The following is a 22,926-nucleotide window of genomic DNA, read 5'->3' on the forward strand; positions in this document are numbered from 1 at the left end:
GTAGCTTACATAGCTGCTTTGTTAGCTTAGTTTTAACTACATAAGCTACATAGCTATGATGGCTACAGAGCTTACACAGCTAACGGAGCTACATGAGCTCCCTGGTACCACTGACTACCAGACCCTGGTAGTCGGTGAACACAATCTGTTAGTGTGTGGTGTGCTGTGTTGATCTTTTCTACACCACACCGCACACTAAACTAACAAAACACTAAAATCTGTGAGTAATTTTCACCATGGATGGCGTCTCTCACATGAAAAAAAATTGTTTAAGATTTTAAAAATTCTTGATGATGAAAAATGAGCCACCACTGATTTGATGAAATACTGTATTTCTAGTTTCTAGTTTCTTGAGGGTTTTTTACTACTCCTTGACAGACAGCTTAATTTCTCTGTTTTTTGGGGGAAAAAAACAAGAAGGGACTCACCCTGAGCAAAGGACACACTAGTTGACATTTTTTCCCTTTGAAAGACCCAAATACTGATTGATGAGCAACACAGAACTGAAAACCTTTTTGGCTTCAAAATGTCATTGGCTTTTAAAGTACAAACATAAATACTAATCAAACATAAAGGGACTTTTAACATGGGCTATTACATTATTTTAAGTTAAACATGAGGCAATACATTTTATTCATTTATTTTAGATGGGGGGAAAGGACTGCAGGCGTTTAATTCGAGAAATATCATATTTTTCGTTTTTCTTGTGGACAGTAAAAAGCAGACAGTCCCTGACATCAAGGGATGCAAATCCGCCTTTTGTTCTCGCCGTGGAGCTGGCCATGGTGCTGAAATGGGTCTCTCAAATTCGTGACACATTATCGACCTGGCTACAATATTGCCTTCTTGAATTAATGAGAAAAACACGTTTGAATAAGTGTTTTATCAAATACAGGGTGCTTCATTTTTGCATGGAAACACGCAGATACACACTGTGACGAACACACACACGCCCTCTCTGAAATCTGGACAGCATGTAAACAATGAGCCCACATGACAGCAGGCTGCACACACCCGACGACACTTCAAAGGAGTCACGATGTGGACTACAGCGACGATATTAACATGAGAGTATTTATTTTAAAAGCACGGCTCTGCCTCTGCCGTTAATTCCTTTATTTCCAGAGAGCAGAATATCTCCTCGGCTTGTCTCTGATGTTAAGACTGCCATCTGCCATCACTCCCTAAATCCTATTTCCGCCCTTCAACCCCGATATATAAGCCCAGAGTGCAGGCGAGGCCAACACTGACTTCATCTGGCTTTGATCAGGTATAAATGATACAAAAAATATAGAAAAGAATAAAAACGTGATTTGTGTTACTTTGACAATGGATGGTGTTTTTATTTCAGAGTGAAGCTACACAACGACGACATCTGGTGTCAAGAATAAAAACACGAACCAGTGCCTGTAGTGTTTTGGTGGCAGATTTTTCTTAATAAACCTTATATGTGGATTTGTATGTCTTTCAAGTGAAATAAGGAAATATATTGTCGACTTAAGTAGAAGTGTAATAATGTATCAACAAACAATGACAATATAGTGAAATGGCCTGTATGGTAATTTTACAAGGAAATTCAAATAGGTAGAAGGATAAAGTTAACCTGACATGCCAGATGGATGTGGTAAAGCTTCAATAGGAAACGTTTGAGAAAAGGCAGAGGCTTTGAAAAAAACTCGGAGTATGATTGGGTGAACGTTCTGTCCGTCACATCTCTACGGGCCAATCAGAGCAACAAAACACGTGATGTAGCTGCTATTTGAGCTGCGCATGCGCAGCTACTGAGGAATAACGCGAAACATGGCGACTATAGACATGTAAGTACTCGACTTTTGTCGTTTTTGAAAAGAAAACAACCCACTGCTGTTCTTTGTTCTTCTTTAAATGAATAAATGTTGTCAAGTTCTGATAAAACTTATGCTATAGCAGCATCCACACTAATCTCTCCCTCCGTAACTGCAGCAGCTCTTGCTGCTGCTTGTTTACATCACGACTCTGCTGCACCTGAAAGTACTATCCCTCATCGCTGATTGATCCTGTCACTTTCTAACCGGGCCCAGACGGTTCAGATGGGAGCTATGCAAGATGGATTCGCCAGTGAAAAACAAGGAAACAGGCATACCCATCTGCTTTGCAAGGTTAGGATAAAGTAGCATTCAATTTAAACTATTTCAGTATGTAACCAAGAGAAATGTTCATAATTACTTGTTATCAGGGGCGTAGCTAGGGATTTTGGCCCTTCCTTAACTGACTAGCCAAGCAACAAATACAGCTTAATTTTTACAAATATCTATGCATTTTTATGTATTTTTGAACCACAATTTCCTCAATTTTTTTTTACTATGGTTTAATTAAATATACGTACATTTGGACATTTTTTAGGGAGGAGGAGCAGCACAAGTATCATCGCCAGCCACTTGGGACAGTTTTTTAGCCTACAGGCTAACAAATAAAACCACTGGGCTACAAGGATTCTGTTCTGTAAATGGGCCTGTGTAATATTGTTATAAGGCCATATCACAGATGTATCGAGGGAGAAAAATACTAGAATATACAATGTCCCAGCAGAGAATCAACTATTTCAAGTCTAGAAGACGAAGGGTTTATTTGGGGTTTATCTCTTAAATTAATGAGAATATGGCTCAATGAATAGGGAAAATTGAAAATTAGTCCACAATAGGCAAAATCTGACCAATCAGATTTGACTATGTGAAATCCTAGTTGGGGACACCCCTACTTCAGATGTAAATTCAATTCAGTGCTGAATCCATGTTAACATTTCTCTTGAAAATTAAGTAGAATTCTCCTTCCTGTTCAGCTTAAACAGGATTAAAAATAGCAGTCTGTGAGTAAAGATTCAGCCTGGGGTCATGAGCACTAATATCACTGATTAGACATATATTTGTCCAAATATTTAAAATACAACCCATTCTCAATAAAATAAGTAAAAGTATTATCTCAGATGATTTTAGTGCACTACAAATTGAATGAAGACACAACATATTTAATATTTATAAGAACAATAAAGCTTTATTGCAATGAAACATGCATTAGATTTGCTTTTCCATTCACATTATTGAATAGTTGTGATATTGGGTAAGAAAGTACAATTATTACATGTTAAATAATCCTAACTATACTCACACATGGCGCCTGTGTCCAACCTTCTTGCTCCCCTGTGGATTCTTTTGACCAAAAGTCTAAAAACACACAGACAAGACAGAGAAAGAGAAACTATTTTACTGTTTCAATCATCCATCAGCCTTGTGAATTGGTTGTATTGACTTCCTGTTGGTGTCACTCAGCTTCAGACGTTTAAAACTGGAGGCTTACTCATCGGCTGCTGCTTTCAGGCACTGAATTCAGACCATGAAGAGGAGCTGCTGTCACTGCAGGCCGAGCACGATTCAAAGAGGTCCCCCCATCACATCAGCAGACACATCAAAGTGTGGCTCCAGATCCCTGAGGAGGACAACAGGAGGAGGGGGGAGGATGAAACAGGAATTAGGTTGAAATTCAAAGCAAAGATGATTTATATTTATTCTGTTTAAAGGGAGATGTATATTATGTTGCTATTTTTTGCCCCATATAGCCATACTAGCTTCTCAGTTTTTACAAAACATTCATGGAAAAAATCTAAGTCTGGGTATAGTATTGAAAAAAGGACAAATTATAATTTCCTAAACATCAGTTATTTTGACAAGCCAAATAAATCATCTGCATTTCCACAGATTACACAAAAAAGAAGAAAATTATTCAAATTTAATGTAAAATGTAGTGTGAACTTTAGATGGGAAAAAATGTGACAAGAGGCAGGACAATAGAGACATGTTCAAAATGTGCATCATTACATAAGATACATGCAGACATTTTGATTTTACTCCATTTCTCATGATTCTGTGTGCATTTTTGGTTGTTTTTTTTTTTCAACAGATCTTGAAAACCAACACGCTATAATGGGAAACCAGCTTGGTTGACTCCAAAATAAATATGTCAAGATCTTGATGAAACAATCAAAATTCACTAATCAAGGCAAAATTGAGTCATGTGAAGCATATGTATGTTGTGTTCACTTTGGGCTTCCATACATCTTAGATTTTGGGGCACACATTCGCGACCCACTTTTGATCCCGACCTACGAGTTGAATACCACTGGTCTAGACTGAGTGGCCTCTTCTCTCTCTAAACAGAATGATAAAGACCTCCTATAGGAAGATCTACTGACACCTGGCGACGGCGGGTCCACCTGTGCTCGCTGCACGGTTTGTTTATGATCTGTGATCTGCCGCACATAAAAAACGCCCTACTTTATTACGCCAAAGACACGGTAATACGTTTAATTCAGCATTGGCTTCACCTTTTTGTCCTTTATGTTTCCGACAGCTGCTTATGACAAATCTATTCTTATCTGGAAAAAATCGAAACACAATTCCCTGCTTAACTGATGAATAAATTACGTCTTAATTAGAAACAGAGTCACGTGTTTTTGCTAATTACTCGTTAAAGGCAGCGAGTTTCTCTGAAACAGCGACAGAAGTAAACATTTTTATCCTTTTGATTTAACACTGAACTGAAAGTACTACATTGAATCAAAAGTCTATCATCAAATCCGTATTAAAATAAATCTACATAATTAACAATAACGAATATAAATTGACTTGGTAGCTGTTTTGATATTGCAGGTCTTCGGACCTGTTGTTCCTGCTTCACTGTTTGTTTTTCATTAGGCCTACCTATAATGTTTACTGCACTTTCTTATAATTCAGTCTACTACAATGCATCATTGCACAAAATACTAACACTGAAGCATTGCTTAAAAATTTTCCTGCTCATCTATATTATTAGCGTTGCAACAATACAATATATCTGTATTTATGATTAAGTCAAGGTAATTGAGGTCTTGTGGTTTTAAATTGACAGCAAAGAGGGGAAATGTGAATCAAAAAGACAAATTTAAAGAATAGAGTTAAATTTTTGCCTTGAACATTTGGTGGGGTTAAAATTAAAATTAAATATAACACATTAAAATCAAATTGAGAACCCACTTTTTAAAATGGTTTTATTTGATTCTAAGAATTTGAATTATCTTTAACTTAATTTAACAAGTTGCATGGCACTAACCTGAGTTGAAACTTGTTAATTTAAGTTGAATAAATCTATTTCAACTACTTGTTACCAACTGAAGCAATCTGTGTTAAAAAGGCAATTAAATACTTGAGTGAAAATAGTTTTTATAAACCACCAATTCACTTAATTCTTATCAAACAAATCTGGAAGTTTAATTTTAGTGTCTATTAAATAAATCTGTTGACAATAAGAGAAAGACTGGGTTGACAAATTCCCTTTTATCTGCTTCTGTTGTGAACATCTAATCTTTTTTGTAATCTTTATCAGACTAAAGTTCTTCATTAAAACAGGTCTCAAAGTCTCTTTGATAACTCTGCTTTACTAAGTTACTTGATTTGGTGTTTCATACCTCTGTTATTTCCTGATCAGTCTTACTGATAAGGGATCTGTCTTGCAGCCTTACTCTCACAACTCCTGTGGAGTTTTTTTGGTTGCAAACTGCTTCTGCTTTTAAATTGTGTGTGTGTGTGTTTGGGGGGGGGGGGGGTCATGCTTGGGAGGTCTTAAGAACACTGCACAAAACAGTGAAGCGGATGTCTAAGTTGATTTGAGTTTGAGAATTTTAGAGGCCATAAAGCCTCATATAAAAACATTTGGCAGACTTATCAGACATTTGAAGGTGAACAACTTTACTGAATTAAACTTGACAGGTTCTAAAAGTTGCAGTTGTTGACTCAGTGCAAGAAAGGTCTAAGCAAAGCTGACCCCACTCAGGGTAAACTTGATTTTAGCCTTCTAGGCAAATTTGAAATCTTTAAAAGATACATTTTTGGGCTTTTTGTGCCTTTATTTGATAGAGGAGGACAGTGGAGAAAGTCGAAAACAGGGATGGGACAGTGGGGGAGAGATGTGGGAAAGTAGCCACAGGCCAGACTTGAACCCTGGCCAGCTGCATACATGGGGCATGACCTAACCACTAGGACACGTACGCCCTGCAAAATTGAAATTGTTGACTCAAGTTAGACTGTGCTAGTCACAGTTGCCTTTAAAGGGAAAACACACATGGTTAAATAATGGCCCAGCTTTGTATTGTATAATTATGTAACCAAGTAAGAGACCTTTGGGCTTGCTTTATCAACTTCGATCCCATGAAGATGTATATTTAGATTGCTAAATTAACAAATACTGACATATCACTTATATTTAGTCCACACAGGTTAAAGTGCGAAACCTGCAATGGCATTTTTTTATCGTTTCATTTTGTCTTTGATATTTTGTTAAAACTATCAAACATTTGTGAAGAGAAGATATTTTTTGTGTCCTCTTCTGGGAAGTACTGACACATTTTTTAAACTGTATTTTTTCCAGGAACAACCTACATTTTATTTAGTAATTCACTTTTTAAAGTTTGGTTTAATAGTTTTTCTGATTTCACTTTTACCTCTCTAAATGAATGTGTCACTGTAAAACATTTAGCAGAAAGCCTAAAAGTGTTTTTTTTTCCTTTTTTCACAATAAAAGGGTTAATTTTTTCCACAACAGGAAAACACAGCTCTAAAACATAAATTCAGTTGTTTGATTTTACTTTAAAAGACTGCAAATAGAGAATCTCTTAAGAAAACTGCATGTTTTAGTTAGCATCTGCTCATATGAGATGATGAGTACTGGTTTTATAGTTAGGAGCGGTAGTGCTGATGCCCATGTGATGATAGGAAAGAATAAAACAACACACATTTTCAAACTCAGATTTTATTAGACAGTACAAGTAAAACGAAACTGAAGACGAGTTTCTTCATCCCCCTCCAAAAAATGCACTTCTTCTTCGTTGGTGTTGGGAGGCTGAAAAAAAATAACTCTCAAACCTCTCTCCCCCTTTTGAAAAGACTTCTGTGGCTCTGCTTCAAGGAACTTAACGAGACGGAAAAACACTTTCGCCCGAGGGATACTGCGCACTAATGGAGTGAGCATCGCTTCACATAGATAACATTCGGAGTTGGAACAATGAAAATTAATTACCCCAAAATATGCTACCTTGGAACATAAATTCTCTAACATGAACTCCATTTTTTCCTTGTCAAATTGAAAAACTTAAACTGATGTTTTTAGCAGGAGTAGCTGCTGATATGGAAGAGAAGCAGTCAAAACTGCTCACGGAAAACTAAATAACAGCAGAAACATTGCATTGACTACATTCTTCTTTTACTCTCATCATAAAAATAACTATCTCCAAACTCGATGCTTGTGACCGCATGCACACGCATACCATGCATGCACTCTGACCTGTATCAAACTGAATCTCAATTACATATTTAATTCACTGCTTCAAACTAGAGCAAATATCACAAAAAGTGAATTATATATCCACCTCTTATTTTCTTTAATCTTCTGTCTTCATTCTTCAGCTCAGCAGCCCTCTCAGAGACTCCCATCTCTTTTACATCTCCACATCTTCTCCACAATCGTCTTTTCCCGCCATTTTCTTCTGGTAGTTAGTGAGTTCATACCTTTGCAGTCTTAACCTTTATTCTGCTGCCCACCTCTGTTTCTCCTCTTTTATTTGCTCATATTTTCTCTTTGCACGGCATCACTTGGACACAAAGATCCTCCCCCGTTTTCTTTACATCCACAGTGATTTAAAGGGCTCAAAGCTACATGTCCCATTAGTACCTTGGTGGTGGAAAGGGTCTTTTCGGCATGAACATTGGACCAGGGTTCCCCCCTCCCCTTGGAGCTGGACGTTTGCCTCTTAGCATCGGCTCTGGCCCGCGTTGGAATCGAGGGAAAGGTGGGCGTGGCGGGCCTCTCGGGTGAGGCTGGGGAGGCCGATGCTGAGGCCGCATCCCAGGGTGACGGCTATCAGGATGATGTGGTGGTGGCGGTCTTCTTGGAGCGTAGTGCGGAGGAAATGAAGGGCGGTGGTGTTGGTATTCTTGGTCATAGTAAGGGTCCTCTGCAGGAGAAAGGGGCGGAGTGAGGCGGCCTCTGATTCTGGGGTAATGGTGTGGTGGGCTGCCTGGTCTGTAATACGGATCCTCTTGGTGGTGGTCTTGAAAGAAATTGGGGCCGTGATGCTGTGGGTCATTGCGGTAGTGCAGTTCATCTGTGTGGGGAGGGTGAGGTCGATCTCGGTCATATAGCCCATCATTTGGTTGAAACAAGGATTTGTGCTGATGGTCGTGAACCACCATACCACCAATGATGCTGTCCCCTCTGGGTCTGTGTCCCTCTGCTGCTGGGTCTGGGCGCAGCACCGGCTGCCGTTCTTGGGGAATCACTGAGCTGTTTGTTGCAGGAGGATGGAGGTCAAAGCCACGGGGGTGAGGTGGGAGTTTTGGCACAGGAGGGAGGGGGGTTGTGAAGAAACCAGAGGATGTCGCTGAGCCCTGTTGGAACTCTGGAGGTTTCTGATTTTCTCCTGTTTGGTATGGATAAAGTCCTGATGTCTGGTTCTCTCCAGGCACTGGAACATCATAGCCCCCGGGTTGTTTAGAGTTCCCCTCGGGGTAAACATCCCCATACCAGCTCCTCTCACTCCCTGTCTGAAATCCTTCAGCTGTCTGTGTGCTGCTGGCACTGCCTGGGGCTCTATCTCCAGGCACTGGGCCTCCTGTTTGTGCAGAAATCTGCTGGTAATGTCCAACAGGTGCAGAGATCCCGTGCTCTGGCATCTCTTGTTTGCCATAAAGATACGGCTGGTAGACCTGCCCATTCTGAGCTCCACCGGGCTGCAGGTGAGTCTGCTTTTGGGGGAGGTTAGGGTTCTGCTGACTGCTACTCTGGTATGTAACAGAAGCTGTTGTAAAAGTTTCTCCTCCTGATGATGATGATTGATTAGCGCTAGAAGTGAATGGGGCAGTTAGATCCATGATTTCGTCTTGAGTTGGGGTGCCTCCGCCCTCGTCACGCACTGGGGTCCCCTCTTGAGTATCTGTTCCAGGTACTGGGCTAAGGTTATCTCCCCCCTGCACTGACTGTAAAGGAAACCCGACGTCAAATGCGCTGAAAGCAGAGTTCCCCTGAAGGAAACTGTGGATTTTGGACTCCAAACTCTGAGAGGAAGAGGACGGTTCTGGCTCTTGGATCAAGTCCATGTCTCTGTGCAGGGCTTGGACCAGGGCAGAGGCTGGGTTTGCAGTCTCAGGGGGGAGGGGTTGGGAGGTTGTGCTCTGCTGTACAGTGGAGCTGAGTGAAGAAGGCACGGGTGCAGAGTGGAGAGACGGGCTCTGAGTGGGTGCTGCTGATGCAGGTGTGGATGAGAGAGAGGGGGAGAGAGGAATCTTGCCTGTACTGGAGGAGTCTGTGGAGACATTTGCCGCTGGGCTGTTCATAAGAGAAGTGATTCCTGAAAGAATAAAGACACATGACTCAATAGAGCGAAATGGGAAAAAAATCTGAATGACAGTTACCTACAGAGTACTGGAAAGCTGATTTCACAAATCATCATTTTGGGGAATAAACAATAATTGATAAAATGCTGAGCTTATGTATGGATAGAGCTCAAAGTGATGTTGGGCAATGAGTGCCAACTTGAAAATGTTCAAGGCGAAAGCCAACATTTGATAACATTTTGCTGGCAGCAGTCAGGAAAGCAGTCACAGAAACAGTGCAAACAGGATCCTCTGTCCCCAAGACTCTGACTGGAAACAATAGGTGATCTATGAAATAGAAAGACTCAAGCAGTGTGCCCACTACAAGAAAACTGTACCCATTTTGGATCAGACTCCCCCAGCACTTTAAATATTCTTACATGAAGCGGAGCATTAGCCAGTCATGAAGAAAGCTGATCAAAGGGGGAAGCACAACAAACACAGCAATGGCAACAAAGGTAAGCATAGTATATACAGTTAGATGGATACCAGATAAAGGACCAAAGTGTTGATTTGTTGCAAAAACATGAGTTTTAATAGAGTGTATGATTTAAAATATGCCTCAATCATTAACATGGGAGGGAGCTGGACCAAAACTGATTTTGGGGTCATGGAATTTATGGGGGCCTCATGCCAGTCTGCTTTGGCCACACGATTAATCCTGTCATTATGTGTTGTCATATGTGAGGTGTCTCACCTTAAAAATAAAAGCTTTGAAAAAAATTTCAATGTGTGTAATCAACTCACTTTCAAAAAGAAAGATACAAAGACATAGGGGAAATGGACCGCAGACACCACTCAAACTCCCAAAGAAAAAAAGTTCAATTAAAGCTACAGTATTTAACCCCGCTGAAATGAACTATTATAATATATATTGGTTTTAAATCATAAAAAAGGAAATTAAGTACAAGTTTTAAAAAAACTTCCTGATGTGGCAGTGTAATGCAACTCACTTTGTCTGACATCTACCCTGCATCAGCATTCTCAGGCATTAAAAACTTCAGCATAGGAATAAACAGTCTTGTCAAGTTTGGTCTGGTTAGCTTTAAATGGTCAGCTAGACTAATGAGTACAAGTTTAAATTTCATTTTGTTTTATAACCAGTTAAAAAAAATCCTCCCAGGAGCTTTAGATAACGTTTAAAAAATAAGCACGGATTCTCGATTCTCACCCTCAAGGTTGCCTTTGCCATGCACTTTAGAGAGAGCACCAAGGAGATCAGCAGGGCTAACGTCCACCTTAGAGAGGAGGTTTACGAGTGAACTGGCTTCCTGAGGAGCTGAGGAGGCAGCAGGTGTGCTCTTCAAAGCTGCAGGAGGACTCTCCACTAATGGTCCTGTGAGACAAACAAGAACACTCAATGCCTAATCCTAACAAAAACACAGAACTATTACAGGAAGATGCTGGGATTTCAACTACATGTACAATCCAAAAAAGTTGGGATGTTGTGTAAATGTGAATTAAATAGAATACAGTGACTTGCAAATCTTCTTTAACCTGTATTCAACTAAACACAACACAACAAGACACACAAGATATTTCAGATTTAAACTGATACACTTTAAATGCATTCTAAATTGGACGCCTGTAATATATTCAAATGACATGTTAGCTGTGTTACATCTCCTTTTCCTCTAACAACACTCTATAAGTCCCTGGGAACTGAAAACTTCAACTGTTGAAGTACTGAAAGTGTGATTTTTTTTTCCCCACTCTTGCTTGATGTTTATCCTAAGTTGCTGGATGCTGCAGATGTTTGAATACAACTCCAGATATAAAACTACCACTGTGTGAAGTCTTAACCAATCAATTCAGGCAATTATACATCCCCAGACTTGGGTGTAGGTGCCAGTCAGTTTGGTTGTGTCAACGACTAAAACTAAGGATATTTTGTCACTATTTTTATTTTATTTTAGTCAGTTTTTGTAAGCACACTATACAGTTTTAGTTACTTTTTGTGTTTTTGGTGAAGCTTAGTTTTTATTTAGTTTCAGTTAACAAGTTATTTAGTTAGTGTTAGTCTACTATAATAACCTTGGTCTGGAGTGCATGCAGGTCATTCTAATAGCTGCAGTCTTTTACTGTGAAGCCATGCTGTTGTAACGCATACAGTATGTAGCTTGCCATTGTCTTGCTGAGATTAGCAGGGGCTTCCCTGAAAAGACATCATCTTGATGGAAGCATACATTGCACCAAAACCTGCAAGTACCTCTCAGTATTAATTATGCTGTCACAGATATGCAAGTTACCCATGCCACAGGCTCTGATACACCCCAACACTATTGCTTTGAACGTTGCATTGATGACAATCTGGTTGTATCAGGTCCAGAATGCACATAGAAAAATTAAAGTTTATCATTTTACACATTAATTATCTTGTCTTTATGCTTTATCAAACTGTGTACAGGTTTGCATATCACTGGATTCTGTTTTTAATTCACATTCTTTGGAAATGGGGTTTGTATGATGAAGGTCTAAGTTATGCAGGTGCAGTTACAAAGGTAACATTGAGTCATTCAGAGTTTTCTGAGATCTAAAACATCAACAAGCACTCACCTGAGTTCTTTATGACAGAACTTAAACTGTTGAGGATGGAGCCAATTTTTCCAAGGTCAACACCTTCCAAAGACGGTGTGGGAGCGGCTACAGGAGGCGTGACCTGGGAGACAGGCTGCTCTATTACCACTGATGGCTCCGTTTTCACAGGGGCCTGAGAGAACACCTCTGGATGGGAGGGAGGTTCAATCTGTTCCTCAACTAAGGAGAAAAATATCACAAATAGAGACAGTTTGGTGCATTAAGTAAAGCACTTTATGTAATGAAACTAGACAAATGTGGTTATTTCATATTGGATATTAGGAAGCAGCATTAATTTTGTCATTGTTTTTATACAAGCAGATTATTTATGGGAGCATAGAAGTACCTGCCAATAAATTAATGAAAGGGGATATGCTGCCAAACTCAGTGGCACAGTTGATCAAGCTTTCTGTGAGAAACAGAATTATGCAGGTCACTGGTGTAAAAAAAACTGACATTTAAGATGCAGTATTTTTCTCTACAACATTAACAAACAGGTCTAAATAAAGATTTTCTTCAAATGATAATTTATACTGACTGTTTACTAGTGGCTATGTGATATTATGCATAATTTTAGGCCTGAATGTTATTAGAAATAAAGTCATTGTGCAATAATATTATTCATTATTGTGAGCAATGTCATAGTACTTTTTGATTTTTTCATAATTTTTCATTTTGATTTAGTTTTTACTTTTTGTATTAAATTTAATTCCATTTTCAGTTATTTTGTACTGCTGGTTTGTTAGTTAAGTTTAGTTGTATTTTGCAAAAATGCTTTGATTTAGTTTAACTTTTATGATTTTTAATGTTAATTTTAGATTTTTCAGTAATATGGGATACTTGTCGGGGGGACTGAAATGGATCAAAAAAAGTAAATGTCAAATTAAAAAAACACATTCAAACAGGCTACTCTTCATTTTAATATATTTTTTTAATTGAAATTTGATATTTAAATGCAACTCAAGATCTATAATTAACCACTCAGTGGGGTCTTTTACAATCAGATATGGCCATTTTACACTCTTCAGGCTTTTGGTGTACATGTTTGTGAGTATGCTCGTGTCAAAGACTAAAACTAAGGAAATTTGGTCCCTAATTTTATTTTATATTAGTTAGGTTATTTATTTATTTATTTGGAAAAGCTTCTTTCTCACTTAGTTTCAGTTAACTCAAATAATGTTTACATTTTAATTTGAGTTATTTAATTTAAGTTAATCTTGATTTTGATAACTATATGAAGTGTGATAAAAACGTAATATAAAGAGTGCAAATTTGCTTTAATTCAGTTTCAAAACAGAACAATACAATGGCTACAGTAACAAGGCCTATATCCAAAAAGGTAAATGCACATATGATAAGCCAGTATGTATTTTTTAACATATATCTTTAATAACTAATACAATAAAAATGAAATTGCAATTAATTGTAAACTCCTACTAGTTGTTGATAAAGCATGTGATTAATTAAACATGAATAATCAGTGAATTTGATTATTATTTTGTCTAATAAATAGCTGGCCGTTTTTAATGTGGGATTTAGTATGATACTTTTTCATAGGACGTGTATTAACCAAAGAAGAAATACCCTCCAGTCCTGTAAAACTGTGTTGCGTTGTGGCATTTGTGACTTTCAGGGGTTGGCTTCTTTCGTGAGTTGGCTTTTAGTTTTGTTTCATGTAAATATGGGATGCAGTTCTTGTGCAACAACAGCAGAAAATGTTTTTATAAATGCATTTGAAGTTTTAAACATTGTGTTAATAAGGACCAAGTTGGGAGTAGATGAGAGAAACCTTAAAATGCCTGACCTCATTGACATTGGCTTAACTTTGAGTATCTTTTGGTATCTGGCTTCAATAAACCAGACAGAAGAGCTCTTGCAAAGCTAAACGCACAACTGAGCGTATATGAGTGCATTGTTAGCAGGAATTGCCTAATCCTGCACAGTAAGAAGCAGATACATTTCACAGTCTAAGCACAATTTTGAAAAGAATATGAAGTTACATTAATGAGACCAAAATCAAACAGCTGTGGCCACAAATGCAGGAAAACCTGCTCCGAAATCATTTTTTGGGCATGCATGTGCACCTAATTATCACTAGGAGAAAATATATCTGAGTATACAAGTTCTTTTCTTCCCTTAAAAGAAATATATGCTTATATCTAAAATATTTGACGGATTGAGAAATAATGTTTCAGTCCTACAGTTCTGGTGGTATAAAGTATGAAGCTTTATAAAATGAAAATGAAAATTACACAGCAAAGAAGGCTTCAATTGTATCTTTTGCCTGCATGAAGAAGGTTTCAGTTCCTTTTTATTTGATGTAATAGGAAAGATGTAAAGCATTACAACTAGCTCATCTTTTACAATCATTTATTTTACAGCTCTTTTAAAAACTAAATATCCAAAGCTCGATGTTCAGCATTAGTAACCATGATGTTCGGCCCTGGTATAAAGTGAGACACCTTTGTATGAAGGTTCTCATTCGTCCAGGTCATGGTTATCCAAATCTTCGTCAAGGGGGCAACTGGACTTGATTGAGGTTCTTGTTTTGCCTCTCCTCCAAAAGGCTTCTTCAGTTCTAATGTGACTGGGGCCAAAGTTGGGATTTATAGCCTCTGCTAACAACTCTCAAGTGATCACTTAGATCATTAGCATGTGGATGGTCCACAGACGCTACAAGTCCAAACTTTGGTCCCAGTCTCATTAGAACTGAAGTAGTCTTTTGGAAGAAAGCGAAATGTTTTCAAGAGCCTCAATCAAGTCCAGTTGCCTTGACGAAGATTTGGATAGCCACCTTTGTTGTACTGAAAACCAGAGTTAACCCTGAAGTTATCTTGCTGACCTAAAAATCCTGCTTCGTATTGTACAGGCCCAAAATGAAACAACATGTATGTGCTATGTCTCCTAAACAGTGTCATACTAAGTGGGTCTGTGATGGCACAACAAATTACTTTAACACTTCAAAATATACTGTAAACTTGCATCGCCATTAGAATTAAAGTCAGGCATTTTGGGGGAAAAAAGTGGCCAGTTTACATAGTACAATTGGCCCTGTACCCTTTGTGGCTGTGTTCTGCCTCGCTTTCATGATGGTCCACCTCAGTAAATGGGCCATGTTGACTACTGTGGTAATACTGCCACCATTGATGGGTGGCTTATACAACCCCACTTACAAAAAAAATACTATTCCTTTAATTTTTCCTTACTTTATATTAATTGTCCAAAACAGCAATAAAAGAACCAGTTTCAACCCTGTACTCTTGAATATAAATGATGTTTGCATCCAACAAATCTATTAATATGAAAAGTCTGCAATAAGGTGTTATTTTATCTCATGAAAGAGCTGCATTATACAAATGAAGCAAATGTTGTCTTAGCCAATCAAAAATAAAAAAAAAACAGTAAAATGGGAGATTTTTGGCTGTTTTAAACCATCTAATTTTAACTCGATGAATCAGTGGGTGAGGGAAATTGTTCCAGGGAAATTGGCTAGCAAGTAAATTGGATGTAATGGTTGGATAGGTTTGGATGTTTGTCAAATGAAAGGTGTGATAGGATGGATATTTGGCATGATTCATTGACTTTGCTCATCTTTTCCTGGCGTTGCCTCTCAGTGTCATTATTTTAGATATTTTCTGCATAAATCTTCTAGAAAGCAAAATCAGCAGGATTAATCAGAAACAGCTTCCTCACCTATAATCCCTCCACTCTCCATTTCTTCCTCTGAGAGCTCCATATCCTCCACTTCCAGTTTGTCGTTCTCCCCGAGAGTCTCTGTCTGTCTGGGGGATGCTCCAGGTGAGGATAGGGGGCTCGGAGCTGGTGGCTCTGCCTCGTCGTCCATAGCGGAGCCGTCGAGATCTGGGTCGGGCTGAGCCAATTCCAAGCCACGAAAGGGGGACTCAGAGCCTGTTGGAGACGGGGCATCTGCAGAGGGGGAGGGGATGGGTGACTCGTCCAGGTCAGGTAAGGTGGCCTTCAAGGCATCTAGCTTGCGCTTCAGGTGGGACACCCTGTTAGCGAATGTCTGGTAGGCCTTTAGAGTAGAGGTGATAAGAGTATGAGAAAATAAAGATTAAACACCTGGCATAAGATTGAACCAAAGTTGGTTCTTAATTGAAAAGTATAAACTACAACAGAATTAAACATAAATTATGGGGTATTCTGACTGGACAGGAGGGACTAGTGCTGATACACAGTAAAACATCAGTAGGGGTCGCTAGAAATGCTACCAAAATAACATTTTTGTGCTGTTCATGACAATTAAAACACTCTTCAGCTGCTTTTGTGTCCTAAACAGATGGGACATATTGAGGAAAAAAAATTTGAAAGGTCACAAAGCAATGTCGGTGGAACAGCAGCAGGCATGGATTAAAAGCCTGCCTCTAAAACCTGGAAGCACAGTGTCACACCCTACTCATGTATGGCCCGTTTTCACAAAGCAGTCCAGGTTGGATCAGTACAGTTGTCACAGTTTAGCACATTCAGCTCTGATTTTGCCCGTGTTTCCACAGCTGATGTCCACCTAGCCTTGCTCACTGTGACCGGAAATAAGTCTCTCTAATGAGATGCAGACCTTTTGGCTCAGGTCTAGAGCTGGTTGTTTGGCTCCCAAACAGCTCTTCATTTGGTACAAGTTTGGCTTTTAAATGTAGATAAAAAATAACAAAAATGAAGGAAAGGAAACTGGTACTCAAACGAGAGCCAGCTACTATAGTTCACATTAAAGACCCGTTTTGTAGAGAAGGCTTGTTTGTGAACAGCACATCGTTACTCGGTTGCTTACCCCACAAGGCTTATTCAGTCAATATTATGTCACAGTTTCCACTGAAAGCATGTATATGACAAAAGAGGATTTTTATATGTTACAGAGGTGCAACTAGCCTCTTAGCTCAGTACAAGATTCCCCAACTCTTGTCTCTCTTCATCTGACTAGGTGATGCTAGACACTAGGAGGTCTGCAGGAGTAATCCATGATATTGATCACCTCGATACTAGGTAAATCTGTGTCAAAAATCACTTTTTGTGAAGTGCTGAGATAATACTCAAAGTATGTAGAAATTTTCTGATGACAATTGCAGCGAACAGGCCCATTTAGGGCTTATGTGTATTTACTTTCCTCCTTTCCCATCCCTTACTAATGGCACTTCGACTGCAAACAACCTAAACAGAATTTCAGATTTTCTGACCTGAGAAGTACCCACATGAATCATAGATAGCATTAATACACATTTTAAAAAGAGACTAGTTTGTGGAATAAAAAGAAATTCAGAACATTCACAAACCAAAGGCATTTGCACAGTCTATTTTTTGGTCCAAATTTTTCACACATTAAAAGAAGAAATCAAGCTCATGTTGTTTTAATTTAAACTGACACCAAAATTTTCATCCGTCAGTATTTTTTTTTTCCAGCAGGATTTGAAAGGAGTGACAGCAACAGGCTTGCAGTATGAAACAATTCTACAAATTTCTGCAGTGAAGGCAAATAAAAACACACTGGACTTAGTGGGCAAGGTTCGAATACGTGACGTTTTTCCAGATTACAAATCTGAAAAAATGCATCTGAAAATAACGGACCCAGTGTGCAAAGACCTTAAGGGAGAGAAATGTCAGTCAGAAAGGCTCTGACTGGACTCTACACCTGCCTTAAAATATCAAAGGTCCCATCCCCCATCTTTTAACAAACCTTGATCGTCTTTATTACTTGTCAAATACTGATACAGCGCAAATAAAGTTAGCTAAATATCAATTTGTATATCATCTTAGGCCATTTCTCAATATTAGAGGGCATAGGAATTATCACATCATCCGGGCTGAAGTGTAACAGATGACATTGATACATTTTTCAATCACTGAATCGCTCTAATAATCAGGATTGGTGTCTCGTTACCAAGAAAACACTAGTTTGACAGAAAGCACTGGAAGGTGCATCCAGAATTCACAGTATTAAGATTTGATTTGATTTATTTGATTTCATACAGCCAAAAATCTACACAAATCCAACAAAACCACCACAATGAAGTTGACTTACATTAGCAACAATCTTGACCTCCTTGTACTGCATCTCATAGAAGATATCTGCGTTGGTGAGAGCTTCCATAAGAGGAGGACCTTTTTTACCCTCTTTCTCCAGGAACTTTACAAACTCCTGCAGCTGTGCACTTCCCTCCTCAAAGTCTTTGGAGAACTTTTTTCCTCCGGCTTTGTCTGCAAGAAAAACAACATGAAAGGTTGACTTTAGAGGCGACGTAAGAGAGAGAAAGCACAATGCTGATGCAGACGCCAAGAAGATGAGTGTGCTGAAGTGACTTCAGAAGGCACCTTTGAGTTTTCTGAGGGCCTCAGTACTGCAGATGTCAACCCTCATAGCTGCCAGCTGTTTCTCTCTCAGGTCCACATCCTCCATAGATCTCTTGTGCTTGGACAGCTGGTCTACGAGAGTCTGTGGCTAAAGCAGAGGGAGCAGTCAGCCACAGCATGACACAAATAATAATAACGCACCAACAAAAAAAAAAAGGTTAAATATCAAACAAACAGATAAAAGGTCTGAATATAGTAATTAGCAAATTTGGTCAAATAAAGCTGAAGTTTGCTGAGATTAAGTCCAGCTTCAGACTATGAATGTTTTTCTTACCACAAATTCAGCAACAATCCTTGACCTTAGATCTGCTTTAGACTCGACAGGAGCTGCAAATAAATACCAATAAGAGATTAAACACTTTTTTTTATCATTACACAGAACTAATAGAACTAACAATAAAACCTTGATTTTTGAAATGTTAGTGTTTTTAATTGTTCTTTAATGCACTTAGAATGACCAACCAGTACGGGTTTACAACAGTGGTTCTCAACTGGTATAGCATCAGGTAATGATAAATGATAAATCTTGACCCTCATTTCTTCAAATTTTCATCCATATGCAAATGTTTTAATTGCAAATGATGCAATTTGCATTTGAAATGGAACTAAAATATGAGGGAACAAAGAAATTGAGACATATCCTTCAAATTAAAAGCATATCATGGACTCTTTTACTCAAGTTTTTTTCTGGCACACAGCCACAACCTATTGAAAATGCCTTTTTAACCCCTTCTTCGGTCCTGACCAACCAGTTGAGGGTTAACAAGACTTACAGTCAATTATACAAACTATACAGCCAAATATTTCATTTCATTACAAAGTTGCATGCTGTGTTTAGAGACAGACATATAACATATAACAACAGCTGGTATTATGGATGATAAACAATCTCAAATATACCAGTACAGTTTGTGGATGCTATGATTAGGAAACAGTATCATAGTTTGTCAAGCAGAGTACAAAACTGGATAGAAATTTACAAAAATGATGTGGCGCTATTTGGTCAAAAAAGCAGCTACCTCAGTAATTGTACATAGTCATTCTCATGCAATGTCCCTTCATGACAGCTTGATAAGATTCAGTTATATAACGGGCTCAGAAATAGGACCTACTGGCAACCATAAGGCCACTACCTTCAGTAAAGATATCAGAGTGAACTCACACGAGGTAGAGTGCTGTGTCATAGCACACTTGATCCCCCAAGTCCAGTTTGTTTGATAAACATAAATGCTCCATACCATGTTCAAGCATGGCACGCTTCTGTATCCCTGGCATGAATTGAAGAGGTGTGCTTTGCTACAGCATGATTGCTCATGCATGCAGACAAGCACACATTCCTGATGTTTAATCAACAGGATCAATTATTTCATAATTTAGTGCAGTGTTAAAGAGCCCTGTCTGACCAAATGACAAAATATACAACAAAGTCAGTAAAGTTATTGTCATGTTGTCTGTTTATTTCTCCACTTCCCTGATGCAGTGAAACTGTTTGTCACGTTACATCCTGATGATGGATCCGTGCTCAGGCCCGGTTAAGCTTGGAGCAATGGGAATGCCGGCAAGCAGGGGACTGGAGAGGGAGGACAGGTGTGTTCCATTGCAGTGTGGGGCAAATGGGACGAGTGTGAGTGTGCCGTCAGTCTCAAAACTCCTGTACTGGTCAGGCTCTAATGATTTCACAGCTTGGTCCTATATATAACATTAAACCTGACATGCCAGATAGACTCTTTCACATATCCACTGCATGATATATATTACATCCATCTGGGCAATACCCCATAGTCTCTTTTTGAGATGTCCAGAACCTGTCCAAAAACAAAGAGGATTGGACGAACATTGTCTGTCACATCAATTACAGGTCAATCAGAAAAACAAAACATGACGCTGCAGGCATGCACAGACCTGGGATGTAAACTACATAACATGAGCCCAACAGGCAGCCATAATCACTGTTCACTATCAGTGGAGGCAGTTGGTTCTTTGAACTCTTTCTGCCAAGAAACTCTTTCAGAGCAGTCTTTACTCTTCTTTATAGAAATGTTGTCCAGTTCTGATAAAACTACCACTATAGCTTCATTCCAGCTAATCTGTTCACTGATCATCATTGTTTACTGGCCTGCAGTGAAACCAACTCCTAATTGTAGCCACTGCCTTGTTCTCCTCAGATGATGCTGTTTGGTACATCCATACTCAGACCTGGAACAAATGGTTCAGCCTGAAGCTTTGTGAGATGGATCTGCCTGATGAAAGATATGAAATCTGGCCAATCCATCAGCTTTGTAAGGTTACTAAAGGTCTGCTTTCCCTTCCAAGTTGAACAAAGAAAAGCAAAAAGCCACTTAAAACAGCACTCTCACTTTTGCATTCTTATCAAGCCCCAATAAATCAACAAAAATGGAGGTCATTTTACTAAAAAATTAAAGTCCTCAGGGCAGGAAAAAAAGCCCACTCATTCAATTTGACCTTGCTTACATACCAAACAAAGTCTGCTCACCTCTGGAGTGACATTGAACCTGTCGCTGTGCTCATAAAAATGTCTGAAAGAAAGTAAGAAATGAAATTAGCCTCCACACTTACTTTTCTGCTCCACAGGCGTCTCAGGAGGAGACTCCTCTTTGACTAAGCTGCTCCTTAGCTCAGTGATGAGTGTCCCTGAATACACCTCCCTCTCCTCCCAGATGGACAGTATCCTCTCCACTGATTTAATTATCGCTGGGTCACCTTCATAGCTGCAGGGAGGAGACACAATAACAGACAGCAGTTATTTATGTTTTAGGTTGTAATGACATTTGTTTATTTATGTGTGCCAGGAATTTCTTTTATCAAGAGGGAGTGGGGACAAATGAAAGAAGGGGGGAGAGGAAAATGACAAACTTTATTGCTGATCAAAATAAAAAAAATCCTATCAAACTACTTACTTGATAAGCGAGAAGGCATCTCGCAGCACCTCAGCAAAAGCAGTGCGATAGACAATGGCATTTTTCCTTTTACAGTTCTGGATGACATCGTTGGCGAGATAAATAAGATTGAGTCTGTGTGAGGATTCAGCTGTAGGAGGAGAAAAAAAATAATAGAGAGGGTTCAGTGCAAAAGAAAGAAAGTGACTGATACTCATACTTCAGTGGTCATATTTTGATATTTTTCTGTTGATTATTCTGTTTATTATTCTATTCTCCCTCTTTATAAATCAGCCTATTTCAGCAGTCAAATATTAATTTTGTAATGGGACTGAAAAGAAATGTTTCACTATTGGTAAAGCTTTTAATATAACTTATTACAATAAAAAATAATTAGTCTCCATATCTTAATGACTTGTCAATACATAGCAATAACCTTTTATAGGCCATCAATAATGTGACTGATGATGATTAACAAGCAGTGTTTTCCAAACACAGACCATAATGCAGGGTTGGAAATTAACTTTTAAACCTACCTGCCACAGTGGCTGGTGGGTTCAAAATTCTACTGGTCACTCACTTTTTTTAACTAGCCACTTTATATTAACGGGCAGTAAAATAATGAGGTATGGCAGATATTCAAGGCTTATAGTATTTTTTAATAAATTGATTTCTTTTCCATAACAATCAGGTCCTAAAATGCAGATTTAACTGCAATTAAACTTCAACTGATAAGCAAGATAATCAATGTACTGTTAAGAGTGTATATTCTATTCCTTTGGTTGCTTCTGCACATGTCAAGGCACTTTGTAATCCCTTGTTTTTACAAGTTCTACACAAATAAAGTTATATTAGGTTAAAGACAGCAGTATGTTTGGTCAATGAGCGCGTTGATCTGCTTGGCTTTACTAATACAGTCAGTAAGAATAAGCAGAAAGCCAAAACTCAGTTCCTGTGGTTTACTGTCTCAAAATCAGTCCGTTACATTTCTTTATTTACCTGCCCCAGTGGCTGGTAGGTTAAGAAAATTTACCTGACACCGCTCAAAAATACCCACACCTGGCAAGTGCCAGTTTCCCACCCTGCACACTTGTTGGCCCATTCAGGTCTCTTTACAGCCACTGCCACGCTTGTCTATTTTCCAACCTTTATTTTTTTAATTTTTACATCGCTGCCATCTGCTCTTGCTAGAGACATCCCCTTGCATGTCCCTGCTGTAAATGAGGTGACACATCTTATGTTCGAAATGAAGCTTTCTATGCTTGGTTTTAACAATTTCATCAGCTTTTCGCTGCTTATGTAATCCTGTCCTCCTGTACTCTAGGATGCTGGTTACAATATGCTACCTCATCAACAATAAGTCTTTATACACGCAGCTCACCTGCTATGATTACAGAATATTGAGTGAAACATTTCAAAAGGTGATTGCAGGCCTGGGCGATACGGCCTAAAAATCGAATCCCTAATCTCTAAGAGTTTCTTTTAAAAAATTTGATTTACGATTTTTAATGATTTTTTCTCAGTCTTGTTAAAAAAACACACAAATGACAAAAAAATTAAACCATGTATTTCTGTTATTTTGTGAATTAAATGTAACAAACGCCAACTGATTTTTCATCTTGGGTAAGAGCAAGCTGTAATTTGGTCTCGAAAATGCA

At 38.7% G+C, this 22,926-nt stretch overlaps 1 protein-coding gene across 3 annotated transcripts in view; it reads right to left on the reverse strand.

Moving 5' to 3' along the window:
* Window positions 1–3,063: 3,063 nt before the first annotated feature.
* rprd2a (regulation of nuclear pre-mRNA domain containing 2a) overlaps window positions 3,064–22,926 on the reverse strand; it is a 34,363-nt gene continuing 14,500 nt past the window's right edge. The window contains exons 2-12 of one of the 3 annotated variants that reach the window (XR_005993093.1): window positions 21,290–21,419; window positions 20,949–21,100; window positions 18,646–18,698; window positions 18,333–18,459; window positions 18,043–18,218; window positions 15,705–16,047; window positions 11,991–12,191; window positions 10,606–10,770; window positions 7,433–9,409; window positions 3,334–3,462; window positions 3,064–3,200 (exon numbers count right to left, since the gene is read on the reverse strand). Coding sequence is in view for 1 of the 3 variants with exons in the window: in XM_041809323.1 (XP_041665257.1) it covers window positions 7,728–9,409; window positions 10,606–10,770; window positions 11,991–12,191; window positions 15,705–16,047; window positions 18,043–18,218; window positions 18,333–18,459; window positions 18,646–18,698; window positions 20,949–21,100; window positions 21,290–21,419 (3,029 nt within the window). In the remaining 2 variants the exon portion in view is untranslated. Of the gene's footprint in view, window positions 3,201–3,333; window positions 3,463–6,814; window positions 9,410–10,605; window positions 10,771–11,990; window positions 12,192–15,704; window positions 16,048–18,042; window positions 18,219–18,332; window positions 18,460–18,645; window positions 18,699–20,865; window positions 21,101–21,289; window positions 21,420–22,926 lie in introns of those variants that run through there. The other 2 variants (XR_005993094.1, XM_041809323.1) reach the window with 2 other exon arrangements.

The sequence above is a fragment of the Cheilinus undulatus genome, linkage group 16 (genome assembly GCF_018320785.1).
Source record: "Cheilinus undulatus linkage group 16, ASM1832078v1, whole genome shotgun sequence".
Taxonomy (NCBI): Eukaryota; Metazoa; Chordata; class Actinopteri; order Labriformes; family Labridae; genus Cheilinus; species Cheilinus undulatus.